Here is an 18,580-nt window from a genome sequence, read left to right as displayed (position 1 = left end):
AGTGCGGCAAAAATCCAGATTGCCTTTCAAGAAAAAGAAAGGGAGGAAAGAGTTGTAAGCCAACAAAGAGAGGTATCGTCATCTCCCGAACTGAAAGTTTCCGAGATGATGTTATAAACAATTAAAAAGAAGAAAAGACCTAGTGCATCTTTGTACATTGCGTCGCTACCGCCACTCGTCTTGTGTATGTTCTGTATGCGTATCTCTATCAGTCAGAAGAGAGATGTGGGAAGCAAGCGACGTTCAGTGTTCATTCGGTGACTAATCGCTGCGTTCCGTCGTGATATCAACGGGAAGATGTATGTGCGTGTGATAAATATCCAGAGCGGAAAGTCGCAAATCGCGACTATTCTTCGTCTAGGCTCCCCATCATAGCTCCAGTCTTGCTATGCTTCATGCCGAGCTTAAGAAGGCTGAACCTCTTCCGAACGCTTTTGTTTTTCTTCGCCTCAGGCTCAACGCCATTTCTAGATAGCAGGTCCAGGCTGACACCTCGCTTCTCCCCAGCAGCCTCTTGGTCCACAGCCTGGGATCGAGACATGTTGTGAAGAGCACTATCCTTGCTGAGGCCGCGCGAGTGGGCTTTGATGTCGCCTCCGTTACCGTTGACTTGATCGGCTACCTCCCGGCCTGGGCTCGGTTCTTTCTTCTTGCCGCCCAGGAAGCTCAGTCGCGCGGCACCGCGTTGTCGAGGGGTAATTTGTCGAATGACCGTTGCCTCCTCAGCTTTCACTGGAACAGCAATGCTTGTCCACTGCGGGGCCTTGTCACCTCCTGGCGTTGATCCTCTCCAGGTGGGAGACGGTGTTGAGACTGGTTCCCGGACCGGCTGCGGCGGTGCGAACAGAGCAATCTCTGGTGCAAATGTCGCCTCGAAATCTAATATAGGTGTTAGCTACCTAATCCACCATGTAACTCGTATGCGCAAAGGGTTCACTTACAGCCTTGAAGCTCTGAATATTTACGGGAAATAGCTTCATTCTTGTTTCGAGCAAAGAGGGTTAAGCATCTCTTGAGCATCATAGCATGATCCACCAGGGTCATCTTGATTGCGGTTTCTTGGGGATCAAGCTCAACCTCGTCATCCTCTTCGTCTTCTTCGTCATCGTCTCCATCCGCTCTCTCTTCGCTACTCTGTGGTTCAGGAAGTAACTTGCGATACTGTACAACACTATTCTCTGAAGCTGGGCTGACTGAAACGCTGACAGCATCTGCGAGTTGTTGCGCAACCTTATCATCGCCATCCGCCAATCGACGCTCCAAGAGAGTCATCTCGTGCGTCTTCCTAGAAATGCGCTCCAAAGCGGTTTCATGAGCAGTAAGCCTAACTTCACGAGTTTCGACAATCTCGCTACGGCGTAAAAGTGTAGGGAAGGGCTCAGAAGCTGTGAAAACCAGCTTCTCTGCATAATGCTCTTGTACTGGACCAGAAGTATTTCTCTTAGTCGTAACAGAGAAAGTTTGAGGGTGGGAAGATAGTAAGAAGTCCCGAATAATATGAGGCACGCGGAGCCGCTGGTATAATTGATGCGAAAGGTCTCTGTGTGGTGTAAGGGCAGAAACAACCAAAAATTGACCTTCCATCTCATCAACGTCACCGCCCGTGATAATCTGAGCTGACGGATACTGTTCTTGCATACGGTCTGTAAAAGCTGAGGCTCGTTCAGAGGGAGATCCCTCGTAAACGAACTCTTTGTCTCGTATCGAAGTAGGAAATCCGAGCCCCTTATAGACCACTTTATAGTATTTTGGAGTGATCTTCTCACTCTTGGAAATGCTCTCATATATCGTTGCAATCGCTCGCCCTGTTCTGGCTAGCTTGGCAAAATCGTATACGTTGGTTTCGTATTGGACTTGGAGCTCCTTGTATGCGGTCAGGGCATTGCTCCATGATTCTCCGTCTTCAAAATGTTTGATCATGTCAAAATAGATTCTTTCTTTGCGTTCGAATGGAGACTGTGCCGGAAATTCCGGTTCAGCCAATGCTGGGACCTGCCCAATCGGATCCCATTCATATAAATCAGCGTGAAGACGTAGAGCTAGACCAGCCTCTGTATGGTTCCTAGACTCGGCCTGCAACTTCGCCAGCTGGTGGACGTAGCGGATGAAGATGTCTTCCTTCTGCATATCGCGCAGGAATTCCATGAGTCGAAGCCGGTTGATAATGTTAGAGGCTTCTCCGCTACCATCACCGCCGCTATGCACAGCCACTAATAAATCCAAGAACTCGTCCAGGGTGCCAACAAGGTCACGCAGAGCTGCGTAGAGAGGCTCCTCCTCAACCTCTGAGAGGGGCTGAAATCGTTCAAGCAGTTCCGTTATAAAGAGTTTCTGGAGAATGCTCTCTGTAAGAGGGTTTGATTTGAAGTAAGCATCCAACGAGTCGATGAGTTCTGTCTGAATCACAGATAAATCTTCGCTCAACGTCCACTCGCTTACAATCATAGTCTGTAAGACTTCAACCGCCATTGTACGGAGACCTTCATGGACACTCAGACAGAGTCCCACGATTGGACCAACCAGGGTTGGCACATATTGCACTTGGTATCCACCAATGTTGCTGAGGCCGTACCTTTCGCGTTCATCTGGCGTGGTTTCCCATCCGATAGCCTCCCACATCCTCCGCAAGAGTTCAGCTCCATGTTCCCGCACATCGCCAGCAATCTTCCATACCGCTCTCCTTTTCTGCTCAGGGAAAGTCTCCAGCGCAAGCGAGGAGCTTCCTACAAGCTTCAACAAGGTGGTGAAGAAGAGCTTCCAGAGCTCGGTGTTGAATGACTCTGCGTCATCGGGATCAGGCAGGCAAGAATCCAAGAGAATACTAGCCAAGTATTGCAAGATTCGCATCGTCGATTTATGATGATAAATTTGCACACTTAGCCATCCACTTGGGAACGCTTCACCTGTCAAAATGCTCATCTGTACCTTGAGTAGATTCTCCAAAATAGTTGTTAAGTCGTCTTCAGAGGCCAGCTCAAGCTGCATGCCCGAAGGAGAATTCGACAAGGCAGCAAGAATAGCAGATAACTCAGTCAGAGCTTCGTCAAAGGAGAGGTCCTCATCTATTGCTTTCGTAGGGAAAGGGTATGATGAGGGAAATAGAAGCGAAAGCTTATTTCTAGGTTTTTGCGGCGAGGCAAGAATCGATAGATATGAATCAACAATATTGGGGACATGGTCGGGAATTTCTGGGCCGAGATAGTCAATCTGGCTCGCAAGAATAGAGCAGCACAAGCGAATCTGCTCTCGCCATTGGTCATTGGCCTCTTCGGCGTGGCCCCAGTGAGGGGAGATCCATCGTACAGTATTGGTGCTAAGTGCCGATTTTTGCTCTGGATGAGCAAATATATCTAGCTTGGAGTAGTTAATGATAAGGCAAAGCTTGTAAATGATGAGCTTGCCCTTGACATCTTTACATGAATCCATGAAGTCAATGGCAATGTGCAAGATCTCTTCTGTTGTCAAGAGACCTGTGAGCTCTGGTAGCCAAGTGTGAAAGTGCTGCACAGCCAGCGTCTGGCTACCAACCAGTGCAGGTGCCGAATTCCGCATCATGGCGTCAAGCGCCTTGAAGATACTTCGAAGACTCCTGGTAAATCCCTGAGTGGAGGATTTGATTCCTATTCCAGCCTCCTTTGCCTTTTGCTGCCCACGGGATTGGGTGATGAATTTCAGAATGTGTCTCATAACTTTGAAAGTCGCACGCAGCTTGCGAGCTGTCTCAGGCTCCGTGGGGCGTTTGAGGAGTCGAGTGAATGATCGTATCAGACAAGGAGTAGCAAAAGGGTAATTGAACTGGGTTTCCGCATAATGGTCAACCAAGGGGCTCAGGTTGAATCGCCGATCATGCACGATTCCAAGCACCCTAACCATTGCAGTGAATACCAAGTCTTCATATTCGTCATTCCCAGTATGCTCCACAAGGATTCCAAAGAGCCCATCCAGAACATCGCTGAGAAGCTTCACGACCTCAATTTCTGAGACAAAAATCAGCTGTCTCAGAATGGAAGGGATTTCATCCTTGGGTAGGTCTTTCCACTTGAGAAGCCCAAGGATAACTCTATCCTGAGAAAATCTCGTACTGCAGAGGTAGGTATCAACAAACATTACGGCAAGTGACCCCATAACATCAACAGATCTGTCATCTTTGCCTCGTGGCGCCCAAGGGACAGAGAGATATCCGCCTTTACCTGATGGTCCTGCCAGTGCGGTCGAGGTGAATTCGTCTATTTTATAGAGCAACAACCCATGGGGTCCATCGCGAATGAAAGCTTGATCCTCCCACAGCGGCATGTGCGCAAGTGCGAATGGAGGGTTTGGCATGTCTGACAGAAACATGACCACATGAGCGTTCGCTACATCGCTCGGCTGGAGTGATAGGCGGAGCGTCTGATTCCAAGCTTCGCCTCTTTCCACAGAACAAGATTTAAAAGTGGTAAGCGCTTCGGTATTAGAAGATGTAAAGATGCATCTCTCGAATCGTTCGCCGGTAGACTGGCGGACTTCTAGGGTGACTTGCAGGTTCGATCCGTTAACCGTGCTAGGGAGATTTATTGCACTGCCTGCATATCTTGATATGAGATGTTGCTTCGCCAAAGCGGCGATATTGAGCGTGAGATAGATGTCTGATCTTGATTTGGTCGGTGCAGCAGCAAAGCCAATCCTGTTCGTCTTCGATACGCCAGACAAAATCGTGGGCGTGGCTTTGATTAGTTCATCCGCATCAGGATGATGGAATTTCCTCAGAGAGACTTGCAGCCGCTCGCCGCTCCTCGATTTCTCGTATTGGCCAGAAGCACTGGTAATAAGCTCCCGAATCAAGGAATCGAACTCCTCAGCCGCTTCCCTGTCGTTTGAGTATCCGAGTGACGGCGACCAAATGTTGACAACTTGTTCGACTTCTTCTGCCTGTTTCATAATGGAGTTGAGTTTCAGAACTCCAACACCAACGGTACGTTCAACGGTTTGTCCCGGTTCGTGAACGCTTGCCGCAGTACTTTTAGACCCGGCGGTGCTCGGTGGGTGGTTCCCGTCCTGACTGTCCAAGCGAGTTGTAGAAGATCTCCCCTCCTGTACCTCTGACACAGAATCCATTTTCATTGTATGCCCCCGAGAAAAGGCAGATCTTGTAGTTTTACTTCCCCACATCATACTTCTCCTAGAAGCTTTCCCCGAACTCGCCGGAGGGGTCTTTACATTATCTCTTGTAAAGCTGCTGTCAGTGCCAGAACGAGATAATGGTTGGGGAATAAAGATGTGCTGTGATCCTAACACCTTGACAACAAGGTACAGCTCGGAATCAGCGGACGGTGCGTCGCCAATATCATGGGCTGAAAGATCTGTGAATAGCGTCTTTGTGCTAGCGTTTTGTGCAAGGCCGCTGATCGAGCCGCCTGCCGGGATCTCAATGCTGAAGCATTCGGACAAACTGACACCCTTTCCATATTGAGGTTTGCTAACAAGATAAGCTACAAGCGTTGTTTCTTCGGTAGAACTTCCAGCAAAGCCTTTCACGTCTAGCAATAAGTGGTTCAAGCTCGTCAACTCAATTGTGGCCTGGGGAGGCTCGTCCAGCAAGGTCATAACCGACTGAAGCTTGGTAACATCAACAATCGAGTCATCGGCCGTCAGAACTCTGCCACGAGATGCCGGGTCTCGTACAACCACCTCACCACCACAGAGCTTGTTGACTGTAACGAGGTCCCAGACTGTTTTCTCTCGCAATCGGTCGTATTCGTGCGCGGTAAGAACATTATAGAGAAATTGTTGGCGATGAAGGTTGAGAGAGGTAACAAGTTGTGACAGCTTTTCAAGCTTTGCATACTGTCGAGAGAGGAGCAGCTCATGTAAATATTTCGAATGCCACTCTCGCAGGCACGACGCGATTTCGTCGACAAGCGGCTCATCCACTGAGGTGGGCGTCTCATCGCCAATCTTGAGCATCGGAACGGGCGCTGGTGGTCGAGGAGCATTAGGATCTCTACGCACAGGGACAGAGAGATTCTTGGCGGCATCAGCTGTGAAGCTCTGCAAAGATCTCTTCCATTGGCTCGAATCAGGAGCCTTCTCTTCGCTCAGCTTTGTGATTGGCTCTACGCCATTAGTGATGCCGCTTTTGGCAGAATCGCTGCCTGGGCGATCATCAATCCCGCTATCGCTTGCAGAATCATCATCGTGTCTTTCATCTGATTCGCCGAGCAGCTCTCGAACTTCCACACAGCTTCTCGGGAAGATGCCGCTGAAGACGCGAGCTTCCAATGTCTGTCCTTTGACTGAAGTTAGGCCAGCAAGCAGACTTGGTGGCGCCACCAGGTAGCCGCGCAGCCAGTTGCCATCTGGCGTCTCTTCGATTATGTAAAGCTCATCGCCAATTTCGAGAGGGAGGTCGGCCGGGCTCGCGGCTTCGAATGGGTAGGTCGCGACGGCGAAGGCGATCCGGGGGAGAGGCTGCCAGGGCATTGAAGCTCAGGATATTGGCCTCCTGCAAAGAAAATAATGTTGGTTGGAGTCAGAGAGCAGCGACAATTATCTCGTCGGACGCAGCGGCTTGCTGATTGGCAAAGCTTGGCGAAACAATGCGCTGGTGGATGGAAGTTGCGACCGCATCAAAGCTTCAACCTTGAGCGCGAGTGCGGATATATCGTGGGACCTGGGCGGGAAATGTTCAGCAAACAACGAAGCTCTGGGGCCAGCGGCGCGACCTACAGCAAGAGAAATAAAAGTGAAGCAGATGGAAAAATTCTAGAAGGCTAATGATGTGTGCAGTTCGTTGCAAAACGCCGGTTGATGGGCGGCTGCCCGTTCGAGAACCCCTGAGCAAACACGAAGAAATTATGCACGCCGGCGGGAAAGATAGCGATTCGATAGCGCAAATAAAGCATCCGCCCAACGCTGATCAGAATGCAAGATGCGAATTCTATTACCAGGATATCCCGTGCCGTCCAAAGCTTGCCCAAACGAACGAAAACGAAGCTGTAACCCAAACGTTCAAACAAGAAAAAAAAAATGTGACAGATGGTTCAGCGAGGGGAAATTTCCAGGCCCTGCTTTGATGTCGTGTCTCTGGATTCGACAGAGGTGCATGGACTTGTCTGGGCCGCCGCTATCAGGTACCAGAGGTCGGCCGTTCTAGCGGTGGTGGATGCCGGAGCCCCGCTGTAGAGGCCGCTAGGAGGCAGTGGTGGGCTCATTGTACGGGGGGCTTGGGGAGCTTGTATGGGGGCATCTCCAGTGGATGCCACCTCCAAGGGCGCGGACAAGGTTTCGCTGCCAGGCACGTTGGGACCTACATGCTTAGCTCGCGCCGCGGCGAACGCGCTGCCGCTGCAGAATGAACTCCATTGGGAGCATGCAGTCTTACTGTCCCCGTCTGGTGGTATTTAGGCCGCAGCCTCCTGTCGGTGCAAACTATAAATGGCCTATGCCACCAATCAGGCATTGGGGCCATGGATCGGTTAAAAGCACTGAACGTAGATAACGCCGGGAGGAAAGTCTCGCCGTCGCGCAAGCAACATCGACTCCTTTTTGGACCACTCTCGCTGCCAAATTCTACTCCCAACACGCCGGTCTACAAATTCCTCGTCAACAATCCACCAGTACCGCCTTGTTTGAGCCCCCAGTTACATGTATAGCTAAGTACACGAGCACATTCTGAATCCGGCACCCGAGGTGTTTTATATGTTCAGCCATGGCTAGCCTCAGTCTACAAGTGCATCTCTCTCTCACCAGGCCGATCAACCTGGGTATGGCGTGGGAATCCCCATCGAGCCAGCCTGCTGGGAACACTCGTCTCCTTTCTGTACTCCATACCTGTAATTTCTCTGGTTACTCCGTATTCCGCAGTCGATCTATTGATCTCCTACCCCTGACCCTTGCTGGCAATCAAACCTGTCGCTTATCGATTATGTACTCCATAATGCACATTCATATTGTAGTAGCATTACATTAGTAGTGTTTCGTACAAGTGCAGGTCTGTACGTGTAATGTTAGTTGATCAAGCCGGGTGTGCTCAGATCACTATTAGGCTAAAGTGTTCCCGTTTCATAGTCGTGCTACCCGTGAGTTTGAAGACGATATTGCCACGGTAAGTTTTTGAATAAGTATTGCGCAAAAAAAAAATTGAGAAAAAGAAGAATTTATATCTTGTAATGTTGAAGCGTAGTTTAATAATGCGGTTGCGTTATTTTTGCCTTTTAAAATGAGGTATCTGGTTGTCGCAGCTTAAGTGGTGTAGGCGTATAATAGCTATAACAAATTCCTACAGTTTTCTAACTTACGGACCTCCACAATCTCAAAACAAATTCACAGCCACGGATAGAGTAGATAAATTACCAAAAACACAAAGACAAATGTAAAATAAAAACTGATTTATAGCATCGCATTGTTCATAGCACTTCAGTGTCGAAAAGAGCATCATTTTCGGTGCCGATAACATATCCAGACAAACAATAGTAACTGCAGGCTTGAAAATGCCATATGCACGCACTTCAAGTAAGCGCAGAAGACTGCATGAAAGCTGATACACGTGCGATGACAGAGTGAATACTGCGTGACGTCATAACCATGAATTGGCAAGCTGTATATCAATGGAGACCATGGTTACATATCAACATGTTGCTTGAGATGCTTATATCCTTTGATCTCTTTGGCACTCATGGGGAAGTTAACGCATATATCTACACTTGGGCAGTGAGTGACCAAGCAACCATGACGTCTACCCTCTGACGCAAGCCTAGGGGTCTAAAAGAAACAGCTGACAGTGACAGTAGAATTTGGTCATTCAAAATAAAAACATCGACCTAAGCACGAAATCTGATACAGATTCTTCCATGTGCAAAGTTGCGCCCCCATACGGGGCTCCCTCACGCTCATAATTGATCCTCTGCGCGCATATTGCTGGTCATATATTACTGGACGAGCTCAAGACCAGTGAACTTCACCGTGACTGAATGGTACATTGAATTGTCTTGAAATCCAATTTCTGATTACCTATGTTCCATGTAGGTCTAGGATCCGTATCTCAGTGAATTACTAGCAGCAACGCAGTCTGGCCATTTTAGCTCAACTGACATTGAGCTCCAAACTGGTTAGCGGTACTGATCGGCATAGGTGTGACCTGGTAATGCGCCTATCAGACACACTTCAATCCAGCACCAGTGACTGCGCTCTTGTCTCATCTCGCTCCAATATAAATTCACTTTTAATATTATGACTCAAATAAAGATAAAAGCCACGTGCATTGTGGCGGCATGTAGCATCATTTCTTAAGATTCTTAGGTTTTCCCATCTAGACCCGCACTTTAGAAACATCGAACCGTGACTTTTTCTTCTTTTTTTCTTTCGTTTTTAATGAGCATCCTCATCAAAGACGGAGCTGTAGAGTTGCATTCTGCATAATAAACGCCAACGTCTGGTCATCTCTCTACTACGTAACACAAAAACCCCATATATACACATCTCAGGCAAACGCAATGGGAACTCCTTTCATTAGCTTCCTCGAGCCTAGCAAGCTCGAAGGATTCCAGCTGGGCGTTCCACGAGAGTCGCTGCCGTCAACGATCCCAAAGACATTCCTCGACGCCATGGAAGTGCGCGAAGAGGTCTTCGTCAAAGAGCAAAATGTTCCCGAGGAAAATGAGTTCGATTCCGATGACCCGCGATCGTGCCACTGGGTCATTTATGTCAGCGTCAACAAGACAGAAACGCCAGAGGTCAGAAACGAAGAAGGTGACGTTGTGCGGCCGCGCAAGAGTTCCACTCGGAGCACTCCCGTGGGAACTATTCGGATGGTTCCCTTCCCTCATGAGCCTCATCCAAAGCTGGGTGGAGATTACTGGAACGGAGTATTGAAAGGCGAAGAAGACAATGCCGCCAATAAGAGCGCACCGTCGGCTCGCCAATTCGTTCATGATCGGCCAACGACATTTCACGATGGCAAGGAGCCATACATTAAGCTGGGGAGACTAGCAGTCACCAAGGATTATCGTGGTTACCGGTTTGCAGGCCAGCTTGTAAGGAATGCACTCGAGTGGATCAAAAAGAATCCATCCTTTTTCGACCCGAGTATCAGGGAATTGGGCCTTGAGCAAATGGGAGCGTCTACAGAAACCGAGGCGCCGCAGTGGCGAGGTCTTGTTTGCGTTCATGCACAAGAGCAGGTCGCCAGTGCATGGGCAAAATGGGGATTTGAGATTGACGAGGGCATGGGTAGATGGTGGGAAGAAGGCATCCCTCATGTGGGAATGTTTTTGCGTCTAGAGATTGGTCCAAAGGACATACAAATTTTGGCGTAGTCACCGCCAGCAGCAGTATGTAATGGCAGAGGGGGAAAAAGGGAAGAAAGGAAACGGGTATGGGATGACTGTGTATTAGAATAGATATCACGTTTCACAAACAGATAAAGAGCTCTAGCTCGTATTTAACAAAAAAAATGATATTCCCTTTATTTGATGCCGTATGTTGCATTTTTGTTTTGGTCTCTCTCTTATGATCACAGATAAGAAAAATATGGTAAATTAGAGACACAAAAGGCATGATTCATAACAGCCCCATTTTTGAGCCCAGCTTTTTTTATTCAGACTCTAGGAGCCATCTGAAATAAATCCATGTCCGCGTTCCCAGACCCGAACGCAAAATGCAATTCTGAAAAATGCCTGATCCACGCCAAAAGCCACACACTCCATCCAGCCAGGTACCCACCGCACAACCTTTATCGGTTAGACTTGGCGACACGCTCCAGCTCGTCCTTCTTCTTGATAGCGTATGAGTTGCTGCTGCCCTTGGCGGCGTTGATCAGCTCCTCAGCCAAGCACTCAGCAATGGACTTGACGTTTCGGAAAGCAGCCTCACGGGCACCGGTGGTGAGCAGGGCAATGGCCTGGTTGACTCTCCTCAGGGGGGAGACATCGACGGCCTGACGACGGACGGTACCGGCAGAGCCAATTCGGGTAGAGTCTTCACGGGGACCGCAGTTGACAATGGCGTCAACGGCAACCTGGATGGGGTTCTGGTCGGTCATGAGGTGAATCTGAAATGGGAATCCTTGTTAGCAAGACATAAGAAAAAAAAAATTGGCAGTCTTGTGTCATTCTTCCACACGGTTGCCGGGGGCGCGTAAAGTACGTACGATCTCGAAAGCGTGGGCGACAATGCGGACAGCCATCAGCTTCTTGCCGTTGTTGCGGCCGTGCATCATCAGAGAGTTGGTCAATCGCTCAATGATAGGGCAGTTGGCCTTGCGGAATCGCTTGACGGCATATCGGCCGGCGGAGTGGGTGACGTAGACAGGGTTTCGCAGGGAAATGTAGTCGCTATTGATCAATCCATCAGCACAAACATGTTTCCTCGAGGGTTTTGGCGAAATATTCGGATTTTTTTCTGTCTTCCTATTTCGCCTCATTCGCGATATCGAACGTACGTCAGAGAGATGTCGCGGACCTCGACATCGTAGTCCCACTTGTTGAACAGCTTGACGTTGCCGACCTCCTTGACAACATCCTTGGGGAGGACGTCGGTCACGACAGAGTTTTCGATCTCGATTTCACCGCCGTCAGACATCTTGGCTAATTTGCAGTCGAGTGTTCCGGTGCTGGGGCGGGACTGCGGTTAGTATTGCGGATTGTCGAGATGTGATTTTTCAAGAGGTTAAAGGCGGGCTTGGGTCGGCGTGGAATGGGAAATTTTGGTGGTGGGTGGATCGGGCGAATCAGATGGCGCGAAAAGTTAGGTACGTACCCTGCACCCACGTTCGGTTAGGGCTCGGCTGCCCTGGTGAATTCGGAAGTGGGCAAACCGTTGAAGCGGGAGGGCTACTCCAAGTCGTCGCCAAAAATTCCATTTTCCTCTACCACTCCTCTGTCACCAAGCTAAGCACATCACAGACAAAATGGTATGCCACCACCATCGCCGCCGTCGCCGACCATGACGAGATGGTATCGCTATGCAGAGATGCTGATATTGTAAAATTCACAGGCGCCCGCAGCTGGAGCAAAGAAGCAAAAGAAGAAGTGGTCTAAGGGCAAGGTCAAGGACAAGGCCCAGCACGCCGTCATCCTCGACAAGACCATCTCCGAGAAGCTGTACAAGGATGTCCAGTCTTACCGCCTCGTCACCGTCGCTGTCTTGGTCGACCGAATGAAGATCAACGGCTCCCTCGCCCGCCAGTGCATCAAGGACCTCGAGGACAAGGGCATGATCAAGCCTATCATCACCCACAGCAAGATGAAGATCTACAGTACGATTCACCCAAACCACTGCCTCTTATCGCGCACAATAAAAGGATAATGATTTACTAACAATTGCGCAGCCCGTGCCATCGGCGAGTAAATTTACCACCACCATATTTAAAGTTAAAGCATTGAGATTTGGGCGCCTGGTTGGTCTGCAAAGAAGGAAAAGGGCCATGTGAGAAGAGGATGATATGAGGTACATAAAAACCTTAGTTGGGACGCTTTTTTCATGCTCGGTGTAGCATTTCATGGGATCGGAAACGCTTTAGCATATGGCTACGGAATGAAGAACTTCAAAAAATGACCAAACTGACGCAACTTGCCCAAACAACCGTGTGACGCACATAACTTGGTTACGAAATTAATGTGATGAGTCTTTATGATAATAATATCCGTTCACTACTATAACCAAATTGGTTAACCTATGTTATCAATAAAATGAAAGAATGCGTCTTGTCTATCATTGCGGTATGCTCAGCACCACGTATTGAAATGCGATGATGCCATGCCGTATGTCATAAAACATGCGCTTAGTACGTGACATTTTCCCCTTTGCCCTACTCACCTTACCTGTTATATATATCACGGCATGATATGGAGACAATGCATTTTGAAGACTACTCTTAAGCTACAACCAATTGAAGTCATGCTCAACATTTTAATTGTCATTTTGATAATTCACAACATCTATACATCATAAGTCGATTATTTCACAAATTTGGTGCTCTCATAGTGGTGTTGGATCTTGGTGTAGTCAATCAAATCTCTGTGTCTTGACCAATTAGACTTACGAGTCTGCAAGTCACGCCCTTAGCCCTTCTCCGCCCTCCTTTCTCTCGGTACTAGAGCTAAAGCACGTGAAACTTGGTCGCAATGGCAGACTAAGGTATGTACTTTATATGGACGAGCAAAGTGCCAATGAATCGAATGAATCGAGGACCACACTCGTATTGTAGTGTATCCTCTCCATGTCACCGAGGTTTACATCCTCAGGGATAGATAAATTGTGGATTAGCAAGTCTGCAATTCGCATGCCAATCAACTCCTATCATCAAAGTTGGTTATTTTTCACTTGATGCGGCACTGCTATCAAGGTCCACATCCTGAGGCAGAATTATATGCAAAGCCACGTCTGCCCAAGAACGAATGTGGACTTGAAGCACGAGTCTCATTACGGAATGAGGAAAACATGCATCGGTTTCTCTTCTAGTCTAACGTAATTGATGTATTGCTTTTAGCAGAGGCGGGCGTGGTTAAAGTTTTAAGAGAGATTTCGTCGCCCCAGTGCCCCTGATAAGGAGTCAGTCTCTTACGGTAGATACGCACCGGCAACGCTGGAACCAAGGCCGATAGTGGCCATGTCTCCTGCTATCAAGGCTGGAGTCTTCGGCCTCCCTTGAAGCGGTGGAGCCGGAGTATGCGGGATGGCTTCCCACGGCCGGTCAGATCGGCGTCGACGGTGTGGCAATACATGAGAAGAACATCTTCGGGATGGCTGCTTTCTTTGCCTCAGACCTCAGACAGGTGAACACCAGTCCGGGATGTCCGCTAAGCCCTGTTCTTCGAATCCTATCAGATAAATTTTTTCTCTTATGACCACTTGGAGATTTAGGGCGGGTTGGCTTGTGACCTAAGCATTGGTGCCATATGATGGCTGCAAGACCCAAGACTGTGCGGCTAAAAAAGACGAGCTATATTTGTACATCTCGCATTTTCACGCTCGCTTGCCAGCTGGACTTGCAGGCCGGTATGGGGTACTCCTGACACGAGGCACGCACCTGCAAGAACTTATTATAGTATAGAGCGGTGACGAGCACTGTCTAGAACGTGTAAACAGTCTACGTAACATACGGAGTACGGGGGGCAGCAGACAGATACTCGCATCGTTTTATGGGTGCCTCGGCGACGCCAGGAATAGGCAGTTGGAACTTTGCACTGGCCTGGCGGGTGGCTTCGGCGGCCCAAAAGATCGGGGCGAATCGGGTACGTGTAAACAGGGCAGAGTCGCGCTGTGGCACAGCACAGTGCAGCCCAAGGGGAGTCGCGAAAAAAAATCAGAAAAAAATTGGCGCAGATCTCCTGGGCGCCTGAAAGTAGCCAACTCCGGGGGCGTTAGGCCGCTGGCACGGCCCCTACGCGATCGTTTGCCTGAGGCTGCAAGAGGCTGCCACCCGCTGTAGCGCTGCTCTTGTTGCCGTGGAAGGCAAAAGCAGCGCGGCCCAGCCTGCAGCGCTAGTGCGGCCGGAAAGATTCGCTCTGAAAAAAAAAGTGTCCCCTTGGAGACCCGCCGCAATTTTTTTTCCCTCCCCCGAAAGCCATTCGCCCGTCGGTGCAGAATTTATTTCGCTCGACTCCCCCCATCGTTCTCCTCTTCTTCCTTTCATCTCCATCTCCCCTCAATCCTTTCTTTTTTTTCCGGGAAAGCGTGTATACTTCAGTCACAATGTCTGACCAGAAGCCTCAAAAGGTCCTGGGCATGCCGGTAAGTCGACTCTGCCTCAATCATCTCCTCCAGATAAAGTGCGCGCTGTGGGATTCCGAGACGACTCCGAGAGATATTTTACCAGCATCCTCAATTGAACCATCCGGATGACATTGAAATGTTGCGTAACGATGGCTATCTGGGCCTCACTCTCAGTCTCGAAGAATTTCCAGAGTGTGCTTGGGATGGAAAATTTTTCGCTCAGCCTCTACGCATATGTATCCTGACCGCTAACTTTTTGCCTCATAGCCCTTCGTTGCGGACTTCCTGAGTAAGTCATTCTTCGATGCTTAAGCGGTTAAGCACAATAGAGATTCGTGGTTCGCGTGAAATTTCGAGAAATGGGACTGACATGTTGTGAACAGTGGGTGGTGTTTCCGCTGCCGTCTCCAAGACCGCTGCTGCCCCCATCGAGCGTGTCAAGCTTCTCATCCAGAACCAGGTTTGTCTCCCCCTATATGATCAATTGACTTTGAGAAACACCAGTCTCTAATTATTGCAACAGGATGAGATGATCAAGGCTGGCCGTCTTGACCGCCGCTACACTGGCATTGGCGAGTGCTTCAAGCGCACTGCTGCCGATGAGGGTGTTATGTCCCTGTGGCGTGGTAACACTGCCAACGTCATCCGATACTTCCCTACCCAGGCCCTGAACTTCGCTTTCCGTGACAAGTTCAAGAAGATGTTCGGCTTCAAGAAGGACCGTGATGGCTACGGCATGTGGATGCTGGGTAACCTGGCTTCCGGTGGTGTAAGTTTTTTTCCCCCCTGATCCTGGCAAATAACCCCTCAATTTCACATGTTCAATACTGATGCCCTCTACCAGGCTGCTGGTGCCACTTCTATGCTTTTCGTCTACTCTCTCGACTACGCCCGTACCCGTCTGGCCAACGACGCCAAGTCCGCCAAGTCTGGCGGCTCTCGTCAGTTCAACGGTCTCGTTGATGTCTACCGCAAGACCCTCGCCTCTGACGGTATTGCCGGTCTCTACCGTGGTTTCATGCCCTCCGTCGCTGGTATCATCGTCTACCGTGGTCTGTACTTCGGCATGTACGACTCCATCAAGCCTGTCCTCCTCGTCGGTACTCTCCAGAACAACTTCCTTGCCTCTTTCGCTCTCGGATGGTGCGTCACCACTGGTGCCGGTATCGCTGCCTACCCTCTTGACACTATCCGACGACGAATGATGATGACTTCCGGTGAGGCCGTCAAGTACAAGAACTCCTTCGATGCCGCCCGCCAGATCATTGCCAAGAACGGTGTCAAGTCTCTCTTCAACGGTGCCGGTGCCAACATTCTCCGTGGTGTTGCCGGTGCTGGTGTCCTGTCCATCTACGATCAGCTCCAGGTCCTCCTCTTCGGAAAGGCCTTCAGCGGTGGCTCTGGTTAAATTGCTTTTTCTACGTTATGTATAGACATTCTTCGAGCGTTTTAACTCGGAGATGGGTTTAATTGGCCAGGTGGGTGTAATGCGGCGTCCACTGGTTGATAAAAAAGGAGACCGGAATGGAAGGTATTGAGGGAAGTTGGGCCAGATATCCCGACCTGTGTAACAGTTGCTATTTGCGGGTTAGACTGGCATCGGTACGGCGTATTAGTCGTTTTTGACTGCCGTGCTTTCTAGGTCACTGTAATTATACACCAATGCAAGTTCCCTTGATTTAGAGATTTTTAAACAATGATTCTTCGATACAATTGCAATGTGAGACTCGTGCAGTGTCTGTAAAATGCCCTTTTTCTCTCTTGTGTAGCAATGATATTCCAGGCTTCACAGTTCGCGTGTGCGTTGCTGACTAAGATCGCGTAACGTGCCTACTTTGTACCTGCGCTGGATGGGAGCATGCTGAACTTTTACCTGTCAAGCAACTTCCTTGGAACTTGGGATCCAACTACGCTTGTGCCTATATTTCCTCCAGCCACGGCGGCCCAGATTTGGTTCTCTTTGAGTAGCCTTCGTGAACTATAGAGAGGCAATCAAGCTGATTCCAAGTGCGCCAATGCCGCCCAAACAATCCGCAGCTGGAGCTGGTCGCGGCCGGCCAGCCAAAGCAACTAAAGCTCAGCCGCCTGCTCGCGATGCCTCGGAGTCTAGCAACCCATTCGAGTCTTCAGATGACCAGGCAGAGGGAGCAAACCAAACAATCAACGTGGAGGAAGAGCCAGAGCCAGAAAAGTCAATCCCGAAAGCCCTCCTGACACGGATTCTCCACGAGTTCTTCGCCAAAGAGGCTACAAGAATGTCGAGAGACGCCAATGCAGCGGTAGGCAAGTACGTCGATGTTTTCGTTCGAGAGGCGATCGCGCGAACGGCTGTGGAAAAGCGAGGCGGGTTCCTAGAAGTAAGACCATACAGATTATACCATGTCCACCACTTTAGTAAGAACAGGCAATGCTGACTACTTCCTTTGAAGGTCGAAGATCTTGAAAAGGTCGCGCCCCAGTTGCTTTTAGATCTCTAAGGGTTATAAAACGATCTAATATGCCACGAGCCAACTGTCATTACCCAGATTGTGGGAAACAACATAGTTATCTCATACCATCACTACGTCGTCCTGCGAGCGAGTTAGTGCGTGTTCTGGACCCTGCTCCTCTTCTCCCCTTCTCCGGGGTATCATCTCGGCTATGAGAAGATCCATGGGCCTACACGTGTTGAGCATTGTCTTTTTATTTCGGCAGACAGAGCCCCCCGCAACCGTTTCACACTGCAACCGGATATCGAGGCCAAATTACTGCCGGTTGGATGCCTCTAGCTTCCTTCCTCTGGAGGGGGGGGGGCCTGCGAGGGAAGACGGCTGCATGAAACGCAATGTTTCCGGTATTAGTTTGATGCATAATCATCTGTCTAAAAAGATGCATACTGTACGTCGAATACGTAATCTCCCACTCGTATCTTTCATCGTGTGGATTTATTCTTGAAGGGATTTTCAGAAAAGATGATCCTCTTAAGCTTTGAATGGAAGCTTAACGTGGTATCTCCAGATTATATGGGAGAAAAAGAACGGCCATGGAGCTTCAGTTTCCAGGTGGTTTTATATACCACGACGCTGCACGAGACCTCATACGTGCGAGTGCATATTGGTAATAGAATAGCTCAATCACAAACCGATGTAATTCAGCTGATGCACAGACTTTTTCATCTTCGTCTTTTATCATAATGGATCTCAAAAAGTGTTTTAATTTCAAGCGCAGACAGTTGCTGCCATCTGCCCTGGTTGTTTTGGCAGAGGGCGGATAGTGGCTTGTCCGGGTGGATGGTGGTCGGTTACTAGACCGTTTCACCAGGGTGCGAATAGCTTGGATTTCTGCGGATATTATACGGCAGGGGTTCTGTGGCGTCTACAACACTACCACGGGCCAATTGACGATTGCACTTTGACGCCAACGACAGCGGGTTTATTAAAAAAAATCCAGATACGGCACGTTCTCAATAAAAGACAAAATATTGTTTCAAAGCCGTTGGAAACATTAGGCCTATCAACAGGACATTTTGCGTCAGGGCCATGCGGCTCCTTTGGCTGAGCTGAAACCGCCCACGTCTCGCTTGTGTCGGAGACGCTCGACATGAAGCAGCTTCAACATCAGACCCCGGCCCTGGCCCCTCCAAATTAGGTGTGGCGCGGCCTGCCTGCAACGAACGCAATTCCGGGTGCAGCATTGCCCGGTGCATGACAGCTAGGCAGCCCGAGAGATTGATCTCATTAGGCCTTTCAGGGCCGTTGTCGCCCCCCATGGCGAGGAGAGCTGTTATCCGAAGCTATGAGCACCTAGCTGCAGGGTCTATTTGCGGGCCAAGTTGAGGTTAGCAACATGCTTGCAGCTATTCCCTTGCTGCTGCCGCCAGGAGTAGTAATACTGGGATGGAGCAAAGTGG

General features: G+C 49.5%; 6 protein-coding genes across 6 annotated transcripts; 4 read left to right on the top strand and 2 right to left on the bottom strand.

Moving 5' to 3' along the window:
* Positions 1–214: 214 nt before the first annotated feature.
* On the bottom strand, positions 215–6,605 carry GGI43DRAFT_139063 (guanine nucleotide exchange factor DCK1). The gene is made up of 2 exons (XM_083199273.1): positions 942–6,605; positions 215–879 (listed from the first exon to the last, which is right to left on the bottom strand). The coding sequence occupies exons 1-2, from the start codon at positions 6,457–6,459 to the stop codon at positions 347–349; spliced, it is 6,051 nt and encodes a 2,016-aa protein (XP_083064649.1). The 5' UTR covers positions 6,460–6,605; the 3' UTR covers positions 215–346.
* Positions 6,606–9,470: 2,865 nt separating this feature from the next.
* On the top strand, positions 9,471–10,292 carry GGI43DRAFT_379212 (acyl-CoA N-acyltransferase; the record flags this gene model as incomplete). Its single annotated transcript, XM_083202805.1, has 1 exon — positions 9,471–10,292. One exon carries the CDS (start codon positions 9,471–9,473, stop codon positions 10,290–10,292), a length of 822 nt encoding a protein of 273 aa, XP_083064648.1.
* Positions 10,293–10,532: 240 nt separating this feature from the next.
* GGI43DRAFT_392520 (40S ribosomal protein uS7) lies at positions 10,533–11,676 on the bottom strand. The gene is made up of 3 exons (XM_083204571.1): positions 11,417–11,676; positions 11,126–11,309; positions 10,533–11,026 (listed from the first exon to the last, which is right to left on the bottom strand). The coding sequence occupies exons 1-3, from the start codon at positions 11,554–11,556 to the stop codon at positions 10,709–10,711; spliced, it is 642 nt and encodes a 213-aa protein (XP_083064647.1). The 5' UTR covers positions 11,557–11,676; the 3' UTR covers positions 10,533–10,708.
* A 107-nt stretch (positions 11,677–11,783) lies between these two features.
* Positions 11,784–12,528, top strand: GGI43DRAFT_392519 (40S ribosomal protein eS25). Its single transcript, XM_083204570.1, has 3 exons — positions 11,784–11,887; positions 11,971–12,232; positions 12,305–12,528. Exons 1-3 carry the CDS (start codon positions 11,885–11,887, stop codon positions 12,322–12,324), a joined length of 285 nt encoding a protein of 94 aa, XP_083064646.1. The 5' UTR covers positions 11,784–11,884; the 3' UTR covers positions 12,325–12,528.
* Positions 12,529–15,109: 2,581 nt separating this feature from the next.
* GGI43DRAFT_392509 (mitochondrial carrier domain-containing protein) lies at positions 15,110–16,385 on the top strand. Its single transcript, XM_083204569.1, has 3 exons — positions 15,110–15,151; positions 15,215–15,460; positions 15,536–16,385. Exons 2-3 carry the CDS (start codon positions 15,221–15,223, stop codon positions 16,097–16,099), a joined length of 804 nt encoding a protein of 267 aa, XP_083064645.1. The 5' UTR covers positions 15,110–15,151; positions 15,215–15,220; the 3' UTR covers positions 16,100–16,385.
* A 321-nt stretch (positions 16,386–16,706) lies between these two features.
* On the top strand, positions 16,707–17,168 carry GGI43DRAFT_379208 (CENP-S associating centromere protein X-domain-containing protein; the record flags this gene model as incomplete). The annotated part of the gene is made up of 2 exons (XM_083202804.1): positions 16,707–17,048; positions 17,121–17,168. The coding sequence occupies 2 exons, from the start codon at positions 16,707–16,709 to the stop codon at positions 17,166–17,168; spliced, it is 390 nt and encodes a 129-aa protein (XP_083064644.1).
* Positions 17,169–18,580: the final 1,412 nt, after the last annotated feature.

This window comes from Trichoderma evansii (assembly GCF_050947405.1).
Source record: "Trichoderma evansii strain SZMC 28006 chromosome Unknown GGI43scaffold_2, whole genome shotgun sequence".
In the NCBI taxonomy this organism is placed as follows: Eukaryota; Fungi; Ascomycota; class Sordariomycetes; order Hypocreales; family Hypocreaceae; genus Trichoderma; species Trichoderma evansii.
This window is presented reverse-complemented; position numbering and strand designations above follow the sequence as displayed.